This window comes from Giraffa tippelskirchi, chromosome 9, assembly GCF_054371585.1.
Source record: "Giraffa tippelskirchi isolate mGirTip1 chromosome 9, T2T-mGirTip1v1.2.pri, whole genome shotgun sequence".
NCBI lineage: Eukaryota > Metazoa > Chordata > Mammalia > Artiodactyla > Giraffidae > Giraffa > Giraffa tippelskirchi.
This window is the reverse complement of record NC_137283.1, coordinates 100,580,154-100,605,184: the sequence shown is the minus strand read 5'-3', so window position 1 is coordinate 100,605,184 and position 25,031 is coordinate 100,580,154. Positions and strand designations below refer to the sequence as shown.

General features: G+C 38.8%; 1 protein-coding gene across 11 annotated transcripts in view; it reads right to left on the bottom strand.

Moving 5' to 3' along the window:
* Window positions 1–15,658, bottom strand: part of GOPC (golgi associated PDZ and coiled-coil motif containing) — a 40,734-nt gene extending 25,076 nt beyond the window's left edge. For all 11 annotated transcript variants that reach the window (XR_014065820.1, XR_014065821.1, XM_081530924.1 and 8 more), the window contains exon 1: window positions 15,134–15,658. Coding sequence is in view for 9 of the 11 variants with exons in the window: in XM_081530924.1 (XP_081387050.1) it covers window positions 15,134–15,421 (288 nt within the window). In the remaining 2 variants the exon portion in view is untranslated. The remainder of the gene's footprint in view (window positions 1–15,133) is intronic.
* Between the last annotated feature and the right edge of the window lie 9,373 nt (window positions 15,659–25,031).

The following is a 25,031-nucleotide window of genomic DNA, read 5'->3' as shown; positions in this document are numbered from 1 at the left end:
CCTGTAGTATGGAGGTCTCTTGAAAGTGGCCTACTATAAACATGAACTCTTCATTAAGTGAAATAATTTCTCAAGAGACTGCTCAACTTTAAAAAAATGAAGGAAAAATTCTTTACAAAGCAAGGATGTAGTAACAAAATTCAAAGCCCAAGTTAATTTTTTTGAAACAGAGTGTTTCAAATTTACTCTAAATTTAGTAATATTTAAATAAGTCTTATCTATGATATAACCATTTTAGCTGCTAAGAAAAGTTAGTGGTACATTTTATGTGAAGATTATAAATTTCCACATTTTATTCAATGGCTACCCTCCTGATATAACAGGATTTTATAATGATGACTACTATTTAGATAACAAAACCAACGCCCATCAAAGCTGATTTTCTTTCTATGGCTATCTGAACAGACAGTGGCAGAACAACCCTTTGAACCCAATCCTTACTCCTGGGGCAAGGAAGCAGATGTGTTATCAAACTATAAGGAAAAAATGTTTCTACTGCTACAATACCTGTTTAACTTACTGACAATATTCACAGTTACCACAAAGCAAGCATTTACCTACCATATGGCAGGCATACATGTACCATGAGTCATTTGTAATTCTTATCATCATTCTCTCTCTCTCTCCTTTTTTAATAGTTACTGCTAAGTCGCTTCAGTCGTGTCCGACTCTGTGCGACTCCATAGACGGCAGCCCACCAGGCTCCGCCATCCCTGGGATTCTCCAGGCAAGAATACTGGAGTGGGTTGCCATTTCCTTCTCCAGTGCATGAACAGGAAAAGTGAAAGTGAAGTCGCTCAGTCATGTCTGACTCTTAGTGACCCCACGGACTACAGCCTACCAGGCTCCTCCGTCCATGGGATTTTCCAGGCAAGAGTACTGGAGTGGGGTGCCATTGCCTTCTCCGTTTAATAGTTAAGGAAACTGGAAATCAGAGTTTAAGCAATTTGCCCAAAATCACACAGCTGGTAAACAAGACTCAAAACTAGCTAGACCATAAAAAACACCTGAGCATCTTTCACATCACTAACCTTGGCCACGCAATACCCAGGAAAGCCGCTGCTGCTGCTAAGTCACTTCAGTCGTGTCCGACTCTGTGCGACCCCATAGACGGCAGCCCACCAGGCTCCCCCGTCCCTGGGATTCTCCAGGCAAGAACACTGGAGTGGGTTGCCATTTCCTTCTCCAATGCAGGAAAGTGAAAAGTGAAAGTGAAGTCGCTCAGTCGTGCCCGACTCTGCACGACCCCACGGACTGCAGCCTACCGGGCTCCTCCATCTATGGAATTTTCCACGCAAGAGTACTGAAGTGGATCGCCATTGCCTTCTCCGAACCAGGAAAGAATGAAAATTAAAAAATAAATAGTTGATTTCAACCTTCAACTCTTACATTTCTACACTGTTATCTAAAAAAATATTTTAAAAAGCAAAATCAAAACCAGTTAAAGACTATCTTACATATAGACTTTATTTGGGATTCATTCTTTTCACTTTCCTACTTTCGATTTTGGACTCATTTATGGGAGGAAAAAAAAAAGCTGACCATCAGGATATTCTTTCCCTGGAACTCATAAAGAACAAAAAGACTTCACTCTAGGAGGATCTCTGAGCCTTAGGACCTTGACTTTCACTTAAAGGTCATTAAATCAACCAATGGTGAGATTTTCTAAGGCAGTGATTCTCAAATATAGTCCCTGGATCTCCACTATCAGCTAGAATGGAGTGGTGAGATGTATGAGAATTCTGGGCATATTCTGCAACACAGGAATGCAGTATTCTCAGGAATGAAAAAGAAAAAGAGTGTCTCTAAATAACTTTTTTGGATTTTTTTTAGGATTATCATTACCATTCATTTGTATATGTAGTCATAACTATTCTATTTCTTACCTCAAATTCTTTTCCATCAAGTTAATTCCTTTCTAATTCTTAACTACTGGATTCCATTCTGTGGTACCAAAAATTAAAGCAATTTTTTATTCAGAGTTTCCTATTATTCCAAACTGTCTCGACTTTAATCCTCTGTCCACACAATTTTGTAAAAATGTACAATAGCTGTACTTTTTCTTTCTAGACATAGGCTAGTTTTTATTTCACTGTCTTATGGATAAAAAAGGCAATTACTTTACCTTAAGCATCCCCCCAAATCTCCTGTTCTGGGGAGGATTAAACTAAGACAAGAAATTAGCAAATATCCAACAGCAGGGAACTTGGATCCAAGTCATTCATTACTTTGGGCATTTTGTACAACTCTTTTGATAAAATTTTATAAAGTCTAAGTTAAGAATCTAAATTTAAAATCTGGTAAAACATTTTTATTCTGCACATGAAGAATTGAGGTCCAAAGAGATTGGGTGAGTTGTCCTAAATTACAAACTGTATGGGATTAAAACTTAAGACCTCCTGACATCCTTTGTAATACTGGTAGTAATAGGAAAAATGGAAAGGAAGGAGTCCATGAGTTCCAAATGAGATCACATCCCAAAACCAGAATTAGAGCTCTAAGCAAGAGACTACTCTGAACATATACCACGTAACCAGCCTCACCCCGCAAACATCCAAATGCATGTGCACACACACATACACAAACACACATGTAGGCATGGACAGGCATGCACACAAAAGCACACACACTCAGAGTTGTTCTTTGTAAGAATTACAAAGGAAACAGTTGACTTCAAATAGCAATTTAACCATTATGAACCATAGCATACAAAGTTGCTGATAAAGACCACATTTCCCTGCAAATGCTTCTATACTTGGTTTTAAAATATGTGTATAAAATGTAATTACATCATTAAGAAGAAACAATTATGCTTTTAAATGTATGTTTTTACTATTTGCAAATGCAATTTAGGATGAAAGTACAGACTGGAATTTAAATCTCCAGCAATAACACCATTTAATGTCAATGTCTAAAAGTTATCATCTATACCCACCTCCTTTCCTCAAAGGTTTTACAGCTTATAAGAGCAAACAAATATAAAAAAAAATAAAAATCATACACTGATGGTGGGATATGACTGGTAAAGATAAAAGCCTTACTACAGTTTATTGAGTATTAAATATTGTGCTTCCTATTAATAGGAGAAACTTTACAGATTATGTACCTCTCCTTGTCTCATTTAAACAAACAATGCTATTTTATCCAGTAAGACTGTCTTTTTTTCCCCCAGGGTCTGAACTTTTAAAAGAATCTATCATTTTTATACAAAAGGTCATAAGCTACCTGACAGACAAGAGCATCATTGCTTCACAAGGCCTTTTCCCGTCTGTGACAAAAATCAAGGGGATGTTACCAATGAAAGCATCTTGATCCATTCTCTTTCTTTTCTTCTACTTCTTCAAAATAGCCAAACAAAGTCTTACAGCTCATTTAATTTAACCCAAACCTTTATAAAGACTCTTTCTCTATTTTCTCTTTTCTTCCTGTGACCAGGATGCTTGGCACTGCTCTAATATCCAAGATTATAAAAAGCCAATGAGTCCTGTTATAAAGCAAAGACTGTGACCAAACAGAAAGTATATTCAAAGGTTAAACATGAAGATCCGTTAACTCAAGATAGGAAGTAATATTCTCTTTTTTAATTACATATCAGCTCTTGAAATAGTATGTTCATTTGGCTTATGAAAGTTCTGTGAGAAAACTCTCTCTGCTCCAATTTCCAATCCAAGCATAAAGACCACTAACTTCACCTGTCATCATTTCTCCCCAAAGTATTCTACAGCTATTTTTAGTCTCCCACACCATCATACATTTATTCAACAAGTATTTATTAAGGACCAATATATGCAAAGCAGTGGGCTGGGCCAAAGGGATACACTGCTAGATGAAACAAATGTGGATCCTGCCGTGCAAAGCTTAGAGTGGCCTTGCGCAGGAGGCAGCTCATACAGAAAATGAATGGCATATATAATAATAGCATTAACCATGTGCCAGGCACTGTTGTGAACAAACTCATGTTTTAATTGTCCTAATCCTCACAATAATCCTCAAAGATACTTTTTTGTACGAAGAGAAGTGAAGCAGAGAGATTAGGTAACTTGTCCAAGGTCATTACAAAGTCAGTAGTAATATACATAAATAAAAGTCATAAGCTGTCTGAAAGGAGCTAAACAAAGACAATTAGTGGGGTGGGAGTGTATGGCTAGGAGAAGGAAATGGCAACCCACTCCGGTATTCTTGCCTAGAGAATCCTGTGGACAAAGGAGCCTGGTGGGCTGCTGTCCATAGGGTTGCACAGAGTCGGAGACAACTGAAGCGACTTAGCATGCATGCATGCATTGGAGAAGGAAATGGCAACCCACTCCAGTATTCTTGCCTGGAGAATCCCAGGGATGAAGGAGCCCGGTGGGCTTCCATCTGTGGGGTCACACAGAGTCGGACGCAACTGAATCGACTTAGCAGCAGCAGCAGCAGTGTATGGCTATCCTTCTGGGAAGAGTTGCAATTATTGTAAGAGCAGCAGTTCTCATTGGTCTGTGTGACCATTTCAGAGCATAGGCAAGGCCAAAACTATTTTCATAGTAATAAAGTATTATTTGCCTTATTCATTGTGTTGACATTCGTTCCAAAGATGTTAAAGCAATGACTAGAAGGCTGACAACACGTCAAGGCAGTGACACCAAACTACCAGTAGTCAATGTATGCTTTACTAACATGTACTCCCAGTAGAAAACAAACAAAAACACTTCAAAATGTCCCAATAAAGCAGCAAAATTAACAATTTCTAAAAATCTCAACCCTTAAGTTTTTAATGTTCTGTGGGATGAAATGGGAAGCATGCATAAAGCCTCCCTGATACTGCCCTGATGGCTCAAACGGTAAAGAATCAGACTGTAATACAGGAGACTTGGGTTCAATCCCTGGGTCGGGAAGATCCCCTGGAAGAGCAAATGGTAACCCACTCCAGCATTCTTGCCTGGAAAATCTCGACAGAGGAGCCTGGAGGGCTACCGTCCATGGGGTTGCACAGGGTCAGACACGACTGAGCGACTCAAACTTGCCTTTTCATTTTCACTTTGCTGCATTATCAAACTACGTTGTATCAAGAAAACACACTTATGCAACTGCCTGAGTTGCAAAGCTGAACATTTTTTTCTTGGAACACCATTTTTATTTGAAGGAAGAACAAACTATGGTTATTAAGATTGATATATCTGGCAGACAAGTTCTTAAAGATAAATAAAGTGAATCTGTTATTCCAAGGTAAACAACTGACAGCATTTGTTGCCAATGGTAAAAATTTACACTTTCAAGTGAAAATTAGAATTTTGGAAAATCTGAATCCATCACCATGAACCTGACAGCTTCCCAATATTTAAATTCTTCTCATGTGATTGGAGATATTAACAAATGTAATTTTTTGATATTGTATCATGAGGTGTGTCCACATTTGGAAGATCTAGATAACTCAGCAAACCAATATTTTCAAAATGACCACACAACAATGTTAAAATCATGCCTTGGTAAAAGATTCATTCAAAGGCTACAAAGATAGACCAATGTATTTTAATGTGACAGCATAGAAAAAGTTCACTCATAGTTTCATACTCCACATTGTAACTAACCTTTAAGTAACTACCTTTTACTATCAAAGAATATCCACGATTATCTGAAATGGCTATTAAAATACTGCTCTCTTATTGAAGTACTTATCTCTGTGAGGTCAAATTTTCTTTCTATAACCAAAACCACATTATCACAACTGTTCGAATGTAAAAGCAGATACGAGAGCCCAGCTATCTATTGAGACAGATTTTTTTTTTATTTTAATGTAAAACAATGCTACTCATAATTTTGGGGGAAGTATAGTTATTTTTAAAACTATATTAATAATTTAATAATTATTAAATTAATTATTAAATAATTAAATAAAATTTAATAAATTAAATAATTGATAATTTAATAATAATTTAACAATTTAATAATTTAATAGTTATATTAACACACAATGGGTTTACTGTTGCTGTTTTTTTTAATAACCACATTTTACTGAAGTATAGTTGACTTACAATGTTTCACGTGCACAGCAAGATTATACATATACATATGTATATATAGTTATACACATACACATATATTATCTTTGAAATTATTTCCATTATAGGTTATTACAAGATGTTTACTAATTCCCTGTGCTATATACTGTCGCTACTTTTAACTGATATAATACAGGGTTGGCCAAAAGATTTGTTTGGGAGACACTGACTGAATCTTTTCAGTTCTGTTCAGTTCGGTTGCTCAATCACGTCTGGCTCTTTACGACCCCATGGACTACAGCATGCCAGGCTTCCCTGTCCATCACCAACTCCTGGAGCTTGCTCAAACTCATGTCCATTGAGTCGGTGATGCCATCCAACCATCTCATCCTCTGTCGTCCCCTTCTCCTGCCCTCAATCTTTCCCAGCATCAGGGTCTTTTCTAATGAGTCAGTTCTTCACATCAGATGGCCAAAGTGTTGGAGTTTCAGCTTTAGCATCAGTCCTTCCAATGAATATTCAGGACTGATTTCCTTTAGGATGGACTGGTTTGATCTCCTTGCAGTCCAAGGGACGCTCAAGAGTCTTCACCAACACCACAGTTCAAAAGCATCAATTCTTCAGCACTCAGCTTTCTTTATAGTCCAACTCTCACATCCATACATGACTACTGGAAAAACCATAGCTTTGACTAGATGGATCTTTGTTGGCAAAGTAGTGTCTCTGCTTTTTAATATGCTGTCTAGGTTGGTCATAGCTTTTCTTCCAGGGAGCAAGCGTCTTTTAATTTCATGGCTGCAGTCACCATCTGCAGTGATTCTGGAGCCCCCAAAAATAGTCTCTCACTGTTTCCATTGTTTTCCCATCTATCTGCCATGAAGTGATGGGACCAGATACCATGATCTTAGTTTTCTGAATGTTGAGTTTTAAGCCAACTTTTTCACTCTCCTCTTTCACTTTCATCAAGAGGCTCTGTAGTTCTTCACTTTCTGCCTTAAGGGTAGTGTCATCTGCGTATCTGATGTTACTGATATTTTTGCCGGCAATCTTGATTCCAACTTGATGAATCTTTTGGCCAACCCAATAAATATTTAGTTTTCTCAGTCTTAATTTCTGATACAGTAAATACCAGTAGATATAACCTGTATTTCTTTTTTTCATAAAAAGCTGAGGACCTTATAACCGTAGAATGTAAAGGAGTCCTGAAACCAAAAAGTTTAAGAATTATTGTTTTAGTTTCTGAAAGGAGACCCATGTGGACTGGGCCATACAGAAAAAATGAGAAGAATGATAAGATATGACACTGGAGAGCTATCCAGAGGTCAGATCACAGAGATTTCATCAGTAATAAAGAGTCTGAATGAACTCAAAGTACAATTAAGGAATTTAAAACAGAATGATATGATCATATTTATGTTTTTAATATGGAGACATGTGTAATATGGGAAACATGTGACTGAACTAGAGTTAGGGGATCTGAAATGGAAGAAAATAGATAAATCTGTGGTGTATTTTTAAAAGTTAAAGTATTTTAAACCTCAAAATGAAGTTCCAAACAATGTAAAATGCTTTCAGTTTTCATTTTAATGTAAAGAATTCAGTTGCTCTATGATCAAATTGGAGGTGGACTGAAGAGAATGAACCTACCCAATATATTAGAAACATTACAAGTACACTAAATCCATACTCAGTACTCTAATACAGTGATGTTTAAAGTTACTTTCAGTCAGTTTCAAATTGTTTTTAAAATGGAATACCATGAAATAGTAACTCAGAAATCATATCTTTGTAACTGATTCAGTCATTCAATAATGTGGTGGGCACCATCTTAGACACAACGGATAGCAGAGTCGTCCAGAGAGACACCATCCCAACTCTCATGAAACCTGTATTACAGAATGATTACTGGTAACCTTTGAGGATTCATGGCAGAACAAAATAACTACAGTTGTTTCAAATGATTTACTCATTCAAATAAACATTTGTAGAGTATATACAGTGTGCCAGGATCTGGAGGAAAAAATGATAAGACATGGATTCTGCCCTTGAGGATTTTACATCTAATAGAATGAGATTAAAAATACATTTCCAATTAGGATGTAAAGTGTTGTAAACACCTGTACAGAGGCATGTGTGATGTACCAATTCAAGAAGAAACAAAGGGAGTCAGAAAGAAGGGACTGCTGAATGGAGATCAACTAATACACAGAGAAGGGAAAGGTCTGAGATATGAAAACCCCTAGCAGGTGAGATATGGAGGCAAGCATGTCAGAAAGGTTGGTATTTAATGTGTGAGTTCCAAATTTCCAAAAATTGGCCCCTTTAAGGGGCCAATTCTGTAATCCACATATGTAAGTCAACTTGATAACCACACTGAAAGGAATTATTTACTTCTCAATATGGTATGGGAAGAACTAGGGAGAGAAAAAACTACCAATCAATTTTCAGAAACCAAAATGGGTTCACAAAGGGATATTGTTACCCTCAAAAGTCAGCTTTCACAAGCATTTGATGGTTCAGATAATTTCACCTACAACAAAATCTTGACCTCCAAGGAGCTTACTTTACAGACGTAGAGAAATGTGGCAACCACTAGTTACAGCCCAATGTAACAAATCTTATAACAGCTTGAGTTTCAAGGTGTTATGACTAAGGCTTGTTGGGTGAGGAAAGCCTTCAAAACAAATGGTGATGTAAGCGGTGTCTTGAAAGATGAGGGTGTTTGATCCTGTAGACAAAGGGGACAGAGAAGTTACTATACACAAAAGTCTATGTCGAAGTAGAGATGCCAAGAGAAGGCCTATTTAGAGAAAAGAAATTAGACCAGTTTTACTGAGAGACAAGCAGCTAACAAGGGGTGAGGAGAGATAAGGACAGACAGACTGGGCACTGATCAATATGCCAGCAGAGTATGAATTTTAGCAAGTAAGTGATGATGTGCGTGCTAAGTCGCTTCAGTCATGTCCAACTCTGTGCAACACTATGGACAGTAGCCTGCCAGGTTCCCCTGTCCATGGGATTCTCTAGGCAAGAATATTGGAGTGGGTTGCCATTTCCTACTCCAGGGGATCCTCCCAACCCAGGGATCAAACTCACATCTCTTATGTCTCCTGCATTTACAGGAGGGTTCTTTACCACTAGTGCCACGTGGGAAGCCCAGTAAGTGATAAGGAGGTATACAAAGAGAGTGACAGAGTCAGAGCTGTCTTTTTTGATGTGAACCTTAATATGAATCACTTTGGAATGAATTTTGGCAACAAAAGGATGATTTGGAGGGGTTAAGAAGTAATTAGGAAACCATGTTGCTGTGTTGTGCTTAGTCGCTCAGTCATGTCTGATTCTGCGACCCCAGGCACTGTAGCTCACCAGGCTCCTCTGTCCATGGGCTTCTCCAGACAAGAACACTGGAGTGGGTTGCCATGCCTTCCTTCAGGGGATCTTCTCAACCCATGGATTGAACCCAGGTCTTTCGCATTGCAGGAGGATTCTTTACTGTCAGACCCACCAGGGAAGCCCAGTAAACTATGTTAGGAATATGCAAAAAAGGATAAAGACCTTAACAATGCAGTCTCCTAAATGCAACCCATTCTCTTTCCTGCCAGTCCTGCTCTGTCTTCTGGATTCCTTACTTCAGTGAATGGTATCTGTCTCCTATGGTTGTCATAACAAATTACCACAAACTAGGTGGCTTCAAAGAACAAAACTTTATTTTCTCACAGCTCAGGATGCAGGAGCCTGGAATCCAGGTACTGGCAGGGCTCATGACTTCTGGAGACCCTGAAAGAGAAACTATCCCATGCCAGTCTCCTAATGCCGTGGCTGTTTGACTTGTAGACTGTCCCTCTCTAATCTCTGACTCCATCCTCACATAGCCTTCTTCTCTGAGTCTCTGTGCATCCTCTGAGGATACTCTGTAACAATCTGCTATGACCTTATCTCCATCCTTACATTAATTACATTTGCTAAAACCCTATTTCCAAATAAGGTCCCATTCTGAGGTTCTGTGTAGACATGAATTTGGGGGGAAGCACCATTCAAGCCACTGCAGGTATCAACCAATACATTTCCCAAACAGAAATGGGATGCCACCCATAACACTTCCTCTTCCTTTACATCTACATGATTATCAAATATAGGTTATACTCCTTTAAAGATTATCTCCTTTTCTGCATCCTCAATACCATTTTCATGTCAATAACACTCTTTCGTGTATAGCAAACTTCCTGCTATGGCACTGGATGAATGCAATTATTACTCTCACTACTATGTTTGTATTACAGGAGAAAGTCATACAACAGGGCAGACTGGTTGTACCGTGAATTTATGGTAACTCTAAATTACTTCAGCATTGCCTGGCAGTCCTTCTATTTGACTGGCCAACTTGCTATCACACCCTTTCATTACTATTTCAGATTTTGCTCATTCTCCTTGAGCTTTTACTTTCAACCACTTCCAGTTATTGTCCCAGGCTGCTATTCTATACAGAATAAAGACACCATCACACAAAACACTCCCTCCCACTTCTGTGCTCATCATCTCTCCTTTCCCTTTAAGTGTAACAGCTATCTTCTCAACATGAAGTCAGTCTCTCAACCTGTATTCTGACCTTCATCTTCATTCAGAAACCTTACTGCTACTGATAATCCCCCTCTTTTCCCTAGAATATTCAGATTTTCCCTCAACTAGATGCTGCTCATTGGCTTGCAAACATGTTTAACTTTATTTTTCCATTAAAAAAAATGAAAACAATATGTCTCCTGAACTCCCCCTCCTGGCTATCCAGCTACACACACCTCTTTCTGGTTGCTTTTCTCTCTACCTCCTTTCGCAACCAGAGATAAATGTGTTTTTGGAGAGATTGGTTTTTCATATTCTGTAGTCCTGGGCCCCTTACTTAATCCCTGTAAAATGGGAATAATAAACCTACCCCACATGACTTGTAAGAAATAGGTGAATCAATATACATAAAAGACATAGGACAGAGCTGGGCCCACAGTAGGTGATCAACAGTTAGCAATATAGTCATTGCTGATAATATCTCATATTCTTCCATTTATCCAGCCAACTGACATCATGGAATCATCTGAATTCCCTCATCCCTCTGTTCCAACCCATCCCTAGACTCCGTTTATTTTCACTTCTCAAATCTCTCTTGTTCAAATCTCACTTTCCTCTGTCTCTGCTATCCTACTCCCATCATCTCACATGGATCAGAATTAAGAGCCCCCAATGGTTTTCTGCATTTATTCATTTTATTTCCACAAACTCTCTCCTTACCATAGCCAGAGTGAACTATTCTAATTTCCTATCTGAGATTACCACCTAATTTAAAATATTTCCCCGTGTTATGATAAAGCCCTCAAATCTACTACATGGTCTAGAAAATCATAAAGATGTGGTCCCTACGTACTTGTTCAAACTTCTTTTGCCCTCTGCTCTTATAACACATATCAACTCTCAGTTCTTCAAATGCATCAGCACTCGCCTATCACCGTTGCTTTCCATTTCCTGTTCTCTCTACTGGAATGTTGAATGATACTCCTATTTCTCTTGGCCTAATTAATTCTTACTCATCCTTTATGTTTTAACCAAATGGTCACTTCCTCAAAAGAAGCCTTTCTTGATCTCCCAGAACAGGTTCTCATTACTCTATGTTCCTCAAAGTTGGAATTTCACATTTATATAATTATTTCAACAAACTCCCCCAATAGAATCCAAGTTTCGTAACAGTAATGACTATATCTGTTTTTGCTCTCCATTGTATACCAAGTGCCCAACACAGCACATGGCACATAGCACTCAATAAATATATACTGGATCAATATTAAACTTCAGGTTCAAGGCTGCAAACAGCCCCACTGCTTGTTTATAAAAAAAAATACTTCTCCTGCACTAGTCTAGAATGCTGCCTAGTTTATCCAAGTATGGAAGATGGCACTAGAAACTAAACATGAATGGCCTTGGGCAAAAGGAAATCAATGTAGTAATTACAGAAAAGAGCAAGGATGGGGAATTCCCTGGTGGTTCAGTGGTTAGGATTTGGTGTTCTCACTGCCAGGGGCCTGGGTTTGATCCCTAGTCAGGAAACTAATATTCCTTGTAGACAAAAAAAAAAAGAGCAAGGATGGACAAGTGAGCATGGGGGCAAGATTTTTTGGTGGGCGGGGTGGGGGTGGGAAGTTGGTTACTATTTTTGAAACCGACCATTTTATGGCACTACAATTGTTCATGAGCAGTTAACAGCCAATGTTAAACAAACTACAACAAAACTGATGCACTTAACAACAAAAGAACAAAAACAGAATAGCTTTAAAGGAGTAAAAGGACAGTATATCAGTTTATTTTCAATGAAGCTCTAGATGGCTCTGAACAGTAAATCACTTTAAAAATGATATTGACTCAGCAACTGCTGAGGGAAAGGAGGATGTGACAGAAGATGTGCTGTGTGGCTGTTATTTCAAAGAAAGGGTGAACAGGCAGAAAACCGTGTTTCAAGGCAGAGAGGTGAGTTTTCATAAAGCACTGGTTCTTGACCTTTGTTCTAATCCAACACCTACTCCTGCTACTACTACTATTACCACTACTACTGTCCCAACCAGTACCTGTGACTCCAGCACAGCTCTTCCCAAGTGGCTCACCATAGCAGGGATTCTCAAGCAGGTGGGAAGTATAAGAGAGACGTGAGTAATTAAGAATGGCACTACTTCAAAATATTCTGAATTCTTTGCCCTCCTTTTCCCCTCTCTCCAAATAAAACTTATGGAAAAAAGCAGTCATATAGATGCAATTTATATATTTTTTTAAGTGCAACTTCTGATTTTTTTTGTAGAACTGTTTTTCTAACTACTATATTAATATTAAATTAACTACCTAAAGACAATAACTTAGCAGAAGGGCAATCTGGAAGGATGCTCAATTTAAATCTAAGTTACTCTTGGAGGTATCTGTTTCTTGATTATAAAAATATTTTATTATGGTAATATAGTTTAAGTATTAATCTCTAAAACCACCGAACTTTGGTGCACATCTGGTGCACTATATCAGACCATAAGTGACCTCAAATATTATGTCTTAATGTCCATATCCTTAAAGTAATAAAATGAATTTAATTCACTTCCTAAAAAATAAAACAGGGCAAGAAAGTATGAAATCTTCGCTAAAATTTCAAGATCTCAAAAGATTGCTAAAGGTACACAGGGCAACCTCTGAAATTCTGCAGATGATACAATGGCAGAGCTACTTTGAAAGGCACTACTGACAATGACTCTCTCTCCTCAGCAACACACAACTGATTCCATGAAAACTGTAGAAATTGTTAAATAGAGAAACAATAATCTTACAGACAAAGAAGTCAAGTGTAACTGAAAAAACACACAAGCAACCCCTATTTTCTAAAATCTTTAAATCAAAAGCTTCAAGGATGTTGAAAAAAACACGCTCACACTGTGATGGGCTAGCATTTCTTGTTTTGAAAAATAAAGCCACCTTCTAAGCCAGGACATGGAATCAGAATACATAATTATGATTTCTGAAAAAGAAAATGCATAATTTAATATAACTCTAAATACTCATTTAAAATATTTAAAGATGAAAAAACTGAGCATCACCTGCTCACAGAACAATCATTTCTCCAAAATTAGATTTTTTTAATCTGACATCAAAATATCAGTTTCCTTAAGTCATTTAAAAAATGAATCAGATATCGTTTCATTTTTTTTAAATCTGTTTATCCTCAGTGTGTGTGTGTGTATACTCACTCAGCTGTGTCCAACCTTTTGCGACCCTATGGATTGTAGCCTGCCAGGCTCTTCTGTCCTCAGTAAAAACTCTCAGTTATATAGGGTGAATAGCAAAAGCTACTAGACCATCAAATGCAATGTCACTATCTGAATAAAGAACCATCTTCTAGAAACTACAGCTGAATCAAGAAATCAAGAGACATTTTCACAGATGTAGATTAATAAGTGATTAGCTTTATGTCAACACTTCCAACCTTTTCAAAAAGGATAAAAGAAATTAACAGTTCTTTCAGCGAAGAAGAGTCACAAAATCTCCCATATACAATTCTATGCTAATCAAAGATAAATTATATTACCTTTTTCATGACAGAGAGGAAAAAGAAAGAATGCTAACTAACTACTAAACAAGGAGAGAATGCATTTCTGCTATTCATATTGATCTGGATCCAGTGAAAACTCTCAATCATCACAACTGATAGTAATGATTTCTTAGAAAATCTAATGTCAAAGAGCTTTGCATATCATTTATTCTCCTATTTTTATTCACTTTAAAATGAAAGACCCATTCTCTTGTTTACATTATCTAATTAAAGAATGATCTTTATATAGTGTTAATCTATCATGATTTCTAAATATTGTAAAACTGTGCTAATTTAATTTTCTGCAAAACATGGTAGGTTTTTTGGGAACTACTACTACTGCACTCACACCCACAACCAAGATGAGAGACTTAAGCAAATGATTGGTCTTCACACACTTTCAAAAATAAATCCAGACTTTGGGAAATGTAGTATACAGACACAACCTCAATATTAGAAGTTATCTGAATAACCGTAGGCGCTCTGGAGGTATCTGCCTGTAACTTAAGGACTAACTGTAAACTGAGATAGACATTGATACTATCTTGTTTATCCCATTTTCCTAAGAGCTTTGATCAAATTCCCCTAAATAGTTCATGCAGGCAAGGAATAGCGCTGTCTGTGTGCAACAATGAAAACTGACCTGAAATAGTTCAAAATGATCAGGACTGGTGATATACAAACCTGCAATGTGAAAGTAGATCTAAAAACTCAAATGTTAAAAGGTGAGCTAAAATATTCTTATGACAGAGCATCTCTGAGCTTCAGTTAAGTCTTAGGCTTCTTAACGAAAAGGCACAAGTAGGCAGGTGTAATTAGTTCCCGTTTCCTCCTCATAAAGATACCAGGAAGGTGGCTTTCAGGACGCCAGGAGACCTACATGTCAACCTACACACCTTTTCCTGCTCTCACTTCACCTCACTCTTTTCCTTCACAGACACGCACTCTCCCGTCACATAGGAAGCCCAGGTGCCCCAGTTGGCAGTTTTCACCGGTGCGTTAAATGAAGTCTGAGGGCTGGAGCTGAATGCCACCCCCTCCAGGGCTCAAGGCTCACCTCTAGCTTGTGGTTGATTTGGGACACAGTCTGGGCTTTGTGGCAAAGCTGCGCAAAGCAGGAGCTCAGGCTGGTCATCTTCTGTCTCCCCTCATAAGTGATGTCCGCCTGGTCCGGATCAATCTCGCCCAGGAGCAGATCCACATCCACGAAGGCCTTGTCGAACTCCTTCTCCAGTACCTCCAGCCACCGAAACATAGATACCCCGCCAGGGGAGACCCCCACGGCGCAAGAGGCTCCCCCTGAGCCCCCTCCGGCCCCTGCCGGGCATGGACCGCCCGCCGACATGGCGCCGTCTAGGGCCTCCCCCGACTGCTGCTGACCGCGTCGTCCACTCCGCGAGAGGAACTGCTGGGACTGCGGGAAGCCCCGCGCACGCACGCTCTGTCGGTCCCCTCTCTTCCCCTCGCGTGGCTAACGCCGGCAACGCAGCCCCGAAGGGGCAAGAGCAGCAAAGCAGAGGCGGCGGCGGTGGCGGCACACGGAAGACGCGGGCCGTCCCACCGCTCGGCCCGCCCCCGCCGCGCATGCGTAGAAAAGAGCTAGGCAGACGCAGCCCTGAGGGACGAAATGGGCGGGGCTAGGGTGCGACCTTGGCCTATGACAAGCCTCCTTTTGGGACCGGCCTGTCAACGGCCATATTGAGAACTGGCAAACTCCAGCTTGAATCCCCGAGACCTAGAGACGCATGGTGTCGGCTTCCAAGTTGGAAAGGCCCGGAGAAGAGAAGGGTGTCCACGTCGCAGAGAGGAACAGCTTCCACCCCTTTGACTTCATAGTGGGCGGGAACCGTTCTAAAGTCGTCCGACAAAGTTGTCGCGGTGACATTCTGTGGCAGGGAAGGAAGAGTGAGAAAGGGCCGTGTGAGCATGCGCAGTGGCCACGTTTTATCTTTTCCAGTCCAGTTCTTGTTACGGGTGATGTGGGTGGGGTGGGTGGATACACTTGCTCTTCTCGGTAAACCAGGCCTTAAATTCTGGATGGAAACTGCCTAGAACTGCAAGTTGAAGGACAGCGGCTCACTAGGTGTTGCTTAATTAAGAGGAGTCCTTTCCTCTTGTGAGAAAAGTCAGGCAGCCTTGGGTTCAAGTTTTAAGTCTTTTCCCCTATTAGCTGTGCCATCTTAGTTGTATTTTTGAACCTCATAGCCTCAGTTTCCAAATTTTATTTCGCTCAGTAATAAGGTAAAATGCTTAGCTTCAGTGCTTGGCACTTGATATTCCTTATTATCACACCACAGGTTATACATTTCCAAAGCAACTACCTAAAAAGATGTTCTTATAAAAAAAAAAAAAAAACTTGCGTAGTGTTCCTACACGTGACATTTCAGTGAAACAAAATTATGAAGATTTACATATTCATAGGCAGATTGAATGCAGAGCCCTGTTGAGGCATCGGGGACACAAAAATGAATGAGACGTGACCCTCCCATTAGCAGAGCACGTAGCTACAACTTTAATGTGAATTTTGGGAGTGTTGAGCAGCTGTTCTTTACCATTTCACTTACTCACTCTCAACCCCTTTCCCGCCTAGTCTTGAAAAGGAAGGAGAAAGTAGTCTGATACAGTAGGCTGGTGAGAACTGTCTCTCATAGGAGATATTGCCTAAGGGAATATTTCACTGGCTAACTACAGACTCTTCTGGTTAATCTCCATCAAAGTCTGCACGGTGGGTCCCTCACTAATGCCAGTGAGGAATAAAAAATCATAGCTTTAGTTTGCCCTCTGGGTCAGGGCAGACTGTTCAACATATCAGTCAATAAAGTTCTTTGGCTTCAACAAACTTGGCTAAGCAAAACTACTCAGAGATCCTTTCTTTGAGCTTAAGTAGGCATATTCACAAAGGTTTTACCCAGAAATAATATAAAATTAAGATTTGCATTTCCCACCCCCCAACCTCTGCTCCCAAATTAACTTAATTTTTATCTGCAAAATTTGCAAGAACATCATTACTACAGCCACCAAGTTCCCAGCCACTTTCCGTATTCATAGTACAGTTAGCAATCCCATTTCCAGGAATTTAAAGTAGAAAAATAATGTTAAGTTGGGGTTGGGGGGCCATGTACACATGAAATCACAATAATAGCTTTTAGTTATTGAATACATACTATATGTTAAGCATTTTGCTCTTTGCTTTGCTTCTCTGACTCTCACAAAATCCTGTGAGTTAGCTGTTGTCAGTTTTTTATTCATGAGTCACAGAGAATTTAAGTATCTTAGTATATATCTAAAAATCCACTGAGGTGAGATTTCAATCTAGACGTCTTTTTCTCCAAAGTCCTAGCTGTTAATCACAGGGTATAGAAGGTTGCAGAAATCCATCTCTTCATGTATAAGTTAATAAGTTGGCAAATCAATCCCAAAGCTTTTTAAAAAAAAAATTCCTTCCCAGTTATAAGCCATATACAAACAGATTAATATATAAGAACTATTTATCCCCAAAATTAAGTGTAATATTCATTTTCTATTGCTTTTTGTTGTTGTTGTTGTTTAGTCACTAAGTCATGTCTGACTCTTTTATGAACCCATGGACTGTAGCCCGTCAAGCTCCTCTGTCCCTGGGCTCTCCCAGGCAAGAATATGGAGTAGGTTCCCATTTCCTTCTCCAGGGGATCTTCCTGACCCAGGAATTGAACCTGTGTCTCCTGCGTTGTCAGGCAGATTCTTTACCACTGCATCACCAGGGAAGCCCATTCTATTGCTTACCACTTTCTTTAGTGTATATAAACTACACCTGAAAATAAACTTAATTTCTTAAAAAAAATTCAGCTTCATATTGTATGAGTACAACCAAAATGAATTTTAAGTATTTATATGTATCCAGTGCTCTGATCCTTGGTGAATACCTCCATTTTCAGGACTGAAGAACCCGACTCCACTTCTGTGTACAATTTTTACAACCACTCCAACAAGTCACACCGTCTGTGACTCAGAACACTGTCATCTCATATTGTCCCTTCTCATTACTATGCTATGTAGCAGCTTCCTCATCCCTATGTGCTGCTCCTTGGTGCTATGTGACTATTTCAAATGCTCATGAGCACCCTTTTGGTAGGTGTTATCTTCTGCCCACCTTGATTCTTGCACTTTTGCAAGACGTGAGAGGCCTGGTTTGATGTTCTGGTGCTGCCATCTGTTGTCAGCGTGCTCTATCTACACGTGTTGCTTTGTGTTGGTCTTTGGAATCGTATATAATCTCAATATTTGTGGGACTTAATTTCCTGGGATAATAAAATCTTCATACTTCTATTTGCAGTTGCATTGGCATAAAGTTCTAAAAACTGTTTCATGAATCATGTTTATGTGATAAAAAAATTTCTTATATAGCTTAAATGTGACAGTCTTGTTTTAAGAACTTATCCCTAGCGAATTTTACCATAAAGTATTACTAAGAATACAGTGGGGGACTGAGGAAACTGGGAAAAAAGGGAAGATGTTCAAGATTTCTTTGTTGGGTAATGGTAATTAGCTGGGAGGTTAGTGTAGATTTCAACAGGCAGATTCTTTAGCATCTGAGCTACCAGGGAAGCCCAAAAGTTAATTAGCACATCATTAATTGCAAAGGCACTGTAGCTGAATGGACTTAAAAACCTACCTTGAACTGTAGAGGGAGACTACCATTTATTGAATGCTACTGTGTGCTAGTGGAGAAGGCAATGGCACCCCACTCCAGTACTCTTGCCTGGAAAATCCCATGGATGGAGGAGCCGGGTAGGCTACAGTCCATGGGGTCGCTAAGAGTCGGGCACGACTGAGCGACTTCACTTTCACTTTTCCCTTTCATGCATTGGAGAAGGAAATGGCAACCCACTCCAGTATTCTTGCCTGGAGAATCCCAGGGATGGCGGAGCCTGGTGGGCTGCCATCTATGGGGTCGCACAGAGTCGGACACAACTGAAGCGACTTAGCAGCAGCAGCAGCAGCACTGTGTTCCAGGCCCTGTACTAAGCTTCACATGTTTCATTTATTCTCCAGTAATCCTACCAGGAAAAGAAAAAGGTATTAAGTACCACTGGTCACTGGAAACAGTTGTATAATGAATAAGGGGGAAAATCTACTAGCATTTTACTTGAGCAATGGGAGGAAAGTACATACATACTCATATGTATTATTTATATTTATTCATATTTGCTAATAATCTGAAACTCTTTGATACACATGCAGAAGTTTGGGCATTCCAAAGTGACTTATTAACCTCATTCTCCTGGTTATTTCTCTTTCATACACAAATGGAACAACTGTTTGACCTCTTGTTTTTAAAACTTGAGAATTTTGGTGCAGTGATGTAGGATTAGCTCAGAAACCTGTTCCAAGAAGAACCTTCCTTTTTTCTTCATGTGGGGCTGTGGACGTGTTCCCTGTCTATTTTTCGGCAAATACCTGTTACAGCATTTACCATACATTTTTTGGCAACAATAATGGTATTTTGCTTATTTTTGAATCCCAGATCCTAACATCCTAGGGCCTTGAATCTAGTAAGAATGCTGAAAATATGTGTGATCAGTTAAAAAATTAAGACATTACAATAGTCTACTTAGAAAATTCTAAATACAGTCACTTTTTAAGACATACCTTTGACATCTTCTAGAGAGTAAAACTAAATATATTTTCATATTAGCTCAACAGTTAGGAATATCTATAAAATATATGTTCCTTTAAAATCCAAGGAATATTTTTCCCAACCTAAAGAGAAAAGTTCCTTTAACAGTGATGGATGATTTCACTAATAAACCCAGTATAATTTAGGCTTCAAGAATTATTTTACTTACTCTGTAGTTTAAATCTATAAGATACTAATTTTTCATGGTGTACCCAAATCTAAAACAAAACATAGCAAAAAGTAATTTTAAAAATTCCTATTATTTTTAATGTTGTCATACTACCCAAAACAACCTAAAGATTTAATGTGAAACCTATCAAATTACCCATGACATTTTTCACATAACTAGAACAAATAATCTGATAATTTATATGGAACCATGAAAGACCCATTATTGCCAAAGCAATCCTGAGGAAAAAGAACAAAGCAGGAGGCACAATCCTCCCAGATGTCAGACAATACTAGAAAGCTACAGTAATCAAAACAGCATGGTATATGCACAAAAACAGAAATATGGATCAATGGAACAGAATAAAGAACCCCAAAATAAACCCACATACCTATGGTAAATTAATCTTCAACAAAGGAGGAAAGAATACACAAGGGGGAAAAGACAGTCTCTTCAGCAAGCGGTGTTAGGAAAGTTGCACAGCCAGATGCAAATCAATGAAATTAGACCATACCCTCACACCATACACAAAAATAAACTCAAAATGGCTTAAATACTAAATATAAGACATGACCCCATAAAACTCTTAGAATAGAACATAAACAAAACATTCTCTGACATAAATTTTAGCAATGTTTTCTTACATCAGTCTCCTAAGGCAATAGAAATAAAAGAAAATGTAAAAAAAAAAAAATGGGACTGAATCAAACTTAGAAGCTTTTGCACAGCAAAAGAAACTGTTAAATGAAACACAACAACAACTGACAGACTGGGAGAAACTACTTGCAAATGATGCAAATGACAAGGGATTAATTTCAAAATTCGCAAATAGCTCATACAATTCAATAACAAAAAAACAATTCAATCAAAAAATGACTCAGTTCAGTTCAGTCGCTCAGTCGTGTCCGACACTTTGTGACCCCATGGACTGCAGCACGCCAGGCTTCCCTGTCCATCACCACCTCCCGAAGCTTGCTCAAACTCATGTTCACCAAGTTGGTGATGCCACCCAACCTAAATAGATGCCATCTATTTAGACTGGAAGATCTAAATAGACGTTTCTCCAAAGAAGACATACAGATACCAATAGGCACATGAAAAGATGCTCATCATTGCTAATTAATAGAGTAATGTAAATCAAAGCTACAATCAGGTACCACCTCACGTGAATCAGAATGGCCATCATTAAAAAGCCTATAATAATAAATGATGGAGAGGGTGTGGAGAAAAGGGAACCCACTTACACTGTTGGTGGAAATGTGAATTGGTGCAGCCACTATGCAAAACAGTATGGAGGCTTCTTAAAAAACTAAAAATAGAGTTGCCGTATGACCAGCAATCCCCTCCTGGGCACATAGCCAGACAAAACTATAACTTGAAAAGATACATGTACCTTATTTTCATAGCAGCACTATTTTTAATACAATAGCCAAGGCATGGAAATAACCTAAATGTCCATCTATGGATAAATGAATAAAGAAGATGTGGTACATATACCAAATATATATATATATATATAGACACACACACACACACACACATACATGGCTTCCCAGGTGGCACTAGTGGTAAAGAACCTGCCTGCCAATGCCAATGCAGGAGATGTAAAAGACACAGTTTTGATTACTGTGTCAGGAAGATCCCCTGGAGAAGGAAATGGTAACCCACTCCAGTATTCTTGCCTGGAAAAGCCCATGGACAGAAAAGCCTGGTGGGCTACAGTCCACAGAGTTGCAAAGAGTCAGACATGAATGAAGCAACTCAGCACATACGCACATACACATACATACGATGGAATACTACTCAGCCATAAAAAGAATGAAGTAGTGCCATTTATAGCAACATGGATACCTAGAGATTATTGTATTAAGTGAAGAAAGTCAGAGAAAGACAAATACCATATATCACTTACATGTGGAAATAAAAATAAATGATACAAATTGAACATACCTATTAAAGAGAAGCAGACCTACAGACATAGAGAACAGACAAGGGGAAAGGGAAATGGAGGAGGGAAAGATTGGGAGTTTGGGATTAGCATATGCAAACTATTATGCATAGGATGAATAAATAACAAGCTCTTACTGTAGAGCACGGGGAATTATATTTAATATCCTATGCTAAGCCTATGCTAATCCTAATGGAAAAGGATATGAAAAAGAATATATGTAGGTATAGCTGAATCACTTTGTTGTACAGCAGAAATTAACACAACATTGTAAATAAACTATATTTCAATAAAGTTTACAAAAATCCATATTACTATATTTCTATTCCCTTACATGCTCAAAGACTCACTATAATTGCTTTCCCGCTGTTACCTGATCTACATTCTTCATTTACCCTCTTAACAGCTCCAGGTTTGGGTGAGCACTATCTAAAACCACCATTTATCAACACTGCTATCAGAGTTTACTAATCATTGATTCTTCCTCATTCATCCACTGTCAAGTTACTGTTTACATCTCAGACTGTCAGACTTTACAGATCAAACAGACTAACCCTTCATCAGCCTGTCATTTATATTTCTTTTGGATTAGTTCTAAAAGGGACCAAAACAATTGGATTCTGAACACCATTTAATGTTAATTATCTTTCCTTTGTATGTATATTTAAGAGTACAAACTTTTTTTTAAATGATCTCATTAGAATTTTTATAGCCTTCTAAATGAACAAGTCAAAAAGGTATAGTAAACAATTACACAAAAAGCCATGTCACAACCATTGTTAGAAGTATAATTTGTTTGACCCTCAGGTGGTTGCAACTTACTCAAAACTCATTTGACTTTTGTGGTCATGATGAGCAAGAGTGAGGGTGAAAAGACTTCCAGTGGACATTTGTGACTAAAAATGGGGGGCTGTCCATATTTGAACCCTAGGACTTTCCTGGTGGCTCAGATGGTAAAGAATCTGCTTACAATGCAGATCAAACCCAGGTTTGATGCCTGGGTTGGGAAGATTCCCTGAAGAAGGGAATGGCAACCCACTCCAGTATTCTTGCCTGGAGAATTCTATGGATGGAGGAGCCTGGTGGGCTACAATCCATGCGGTCACGAAGAGTCAGACACGACTGAGTGACTAACACTTTCCTTTGGTTAGGGAATTGTCTCCTTATATGACTGGAATATTGGAAATTTAGTCCTCCTTCCATAATGAACTGAAAACATCAGATAACACTTTCCCAGCTCTGTGACAGCTAGAGCACAGGCATATGACCCAGGTTCGCCTAACCAAAAAGTCATCCACCTGAAATTTTTAACATGGAGATTGTGAGGGAGGGATTGAGAGAACTCTTGCTGATAGGGAGTAGAGATAAAGTGAGGGTAGCAGCATCCTTTTTCAGTAGCCACAGGGTCAGCAAGCATATCCAATTTCCAGTTCAGTGGTGGAAGCAAGGGCATCTATGTTGTGTGTTCACTACACTGAAGTGTGTGATTCTGGCTGAATATATGCGTGCATGTGAAGTCACTTCAGTTGTATCTGAATTTTGCAACCCAGTGCCATGCCCTCCTCCGAGGGATCTTCCTGACCCAGGGATACAGGGATCGAACTTGGGTGTCTTGCATCTCCTGCTTTGGCAGGCGGGTTCTTTACCACTAGTGCTATCTGGGAAGCCCGCTGGGTACATAGCCTTTATTCTTGTCCACTTTAAAATCTGGTTCTCCAGGTTTTCCTGCAATTCTGTGTGCTACACAACTTCCTTTCAATAATTCCTTTTCTTCCTAAATTTGTCAGAATTTGTTTCCATTGCTTGCAACTAATAACCTAAACAGATACAACAATTTCTTTTCTTTGGCCACATGCAGCTTTTGGAATTTTAGTTCCCCAACCCGCGGTGGAACCCGTGCCCACTGCAGTGGAATCGCAGAGTTCTAACCACTGGACTGCCAAGGAATTCCCACAACTGTCATTTATTGAGACCCTCTTTTTGCCATTTCAAAGCCTAGGCAGAGGAAAAAAAAACAAACAGAAAATAAGTTTGTTTTGGAGCTAGGACTAAAGTTTCTTTTTCCTCCTCCTTGCTTCTTTTTCCAAATTTTCTTTTACTGAGCATTGCTTTGCGATTCGAAAATTCTAAAAATTAAATTAAATTAAATTCTAAAAATTAAAATTATTACTGGACAAAAGAAATAAATAATAAAGCTTCTTGAAAATCTGAATATTGACAGAAATCTCTTATCACTTCCTGTCTCTGATAGTAAAAGAAAACAGAGGACAAACAATCAGAAAAGAGGAGTAGAAAAATTCTTTTGGGAAAAGCACACAAAATCCTTACTCTGGAAATAGAATGAATTGATTATTAGAGCCAAGAAACTTTTGCCTTTGAAATGACAATTGTAGCAAAGTAAGGTTAAAGAGGAGATCAGAGAAGATTTTCAATATTAGAAAGGGTTTTTAAGAGCAATCTGCTGAAGCCACACGGGGAAAGAGTTTCTCTATATAATCTTTCGCTTAAAATACTTTCAAATTCCTTCAGCAGGGATGAACACAGCAAGACAAGAAGTCACAACTATGGGGCCCCCAGGACATAGGAAGCTTTCCCTCTCTGGTAGGAATTCACGACCAAGTTCCTCTGAAGAAACTAAAGAACTTTTCTTCCATTATTACAAACAAACAAAGATAATAGACCTAGGGTGATGTTTTATTTTCATCTGAGTCAGGAACATTTCTGAACAACAAAAATATTTTCTATATGTGATATGAGGGTGATCAAGTGACAGATGAATCAAACAAGTTACCTGTGGCTCTAAACATCTCTCCATTGTACCCCCCATTGTTTCACTAGCAATAAAATACTGAAACAACAATAATAAATAGAAAACCTGTCTATTTTCCCATACTGGTTAATGTGAGGAGAAAAACACCTGCCCATTGCAGTCCCACAAAAATGGTTTTAATATAGGGTCACAGAAAATTCAATGGCTTTATGGCCCACAATAAAACAGCTCTTTGTCTTTTCCCCCTAATTCCTGAGTGTCACATTTAACAAAACAAGGAAACTACAGATAATAGAGGTGTTTGCAGATTAGAGCCTTTCAAGCCATAAATAACATAGGGTTTTGCTCACCTACAAATACTAAGGTAGCTTATCAATGTTTAAGTGCCTCCCTCTTTGTAATAGTTGCTAAC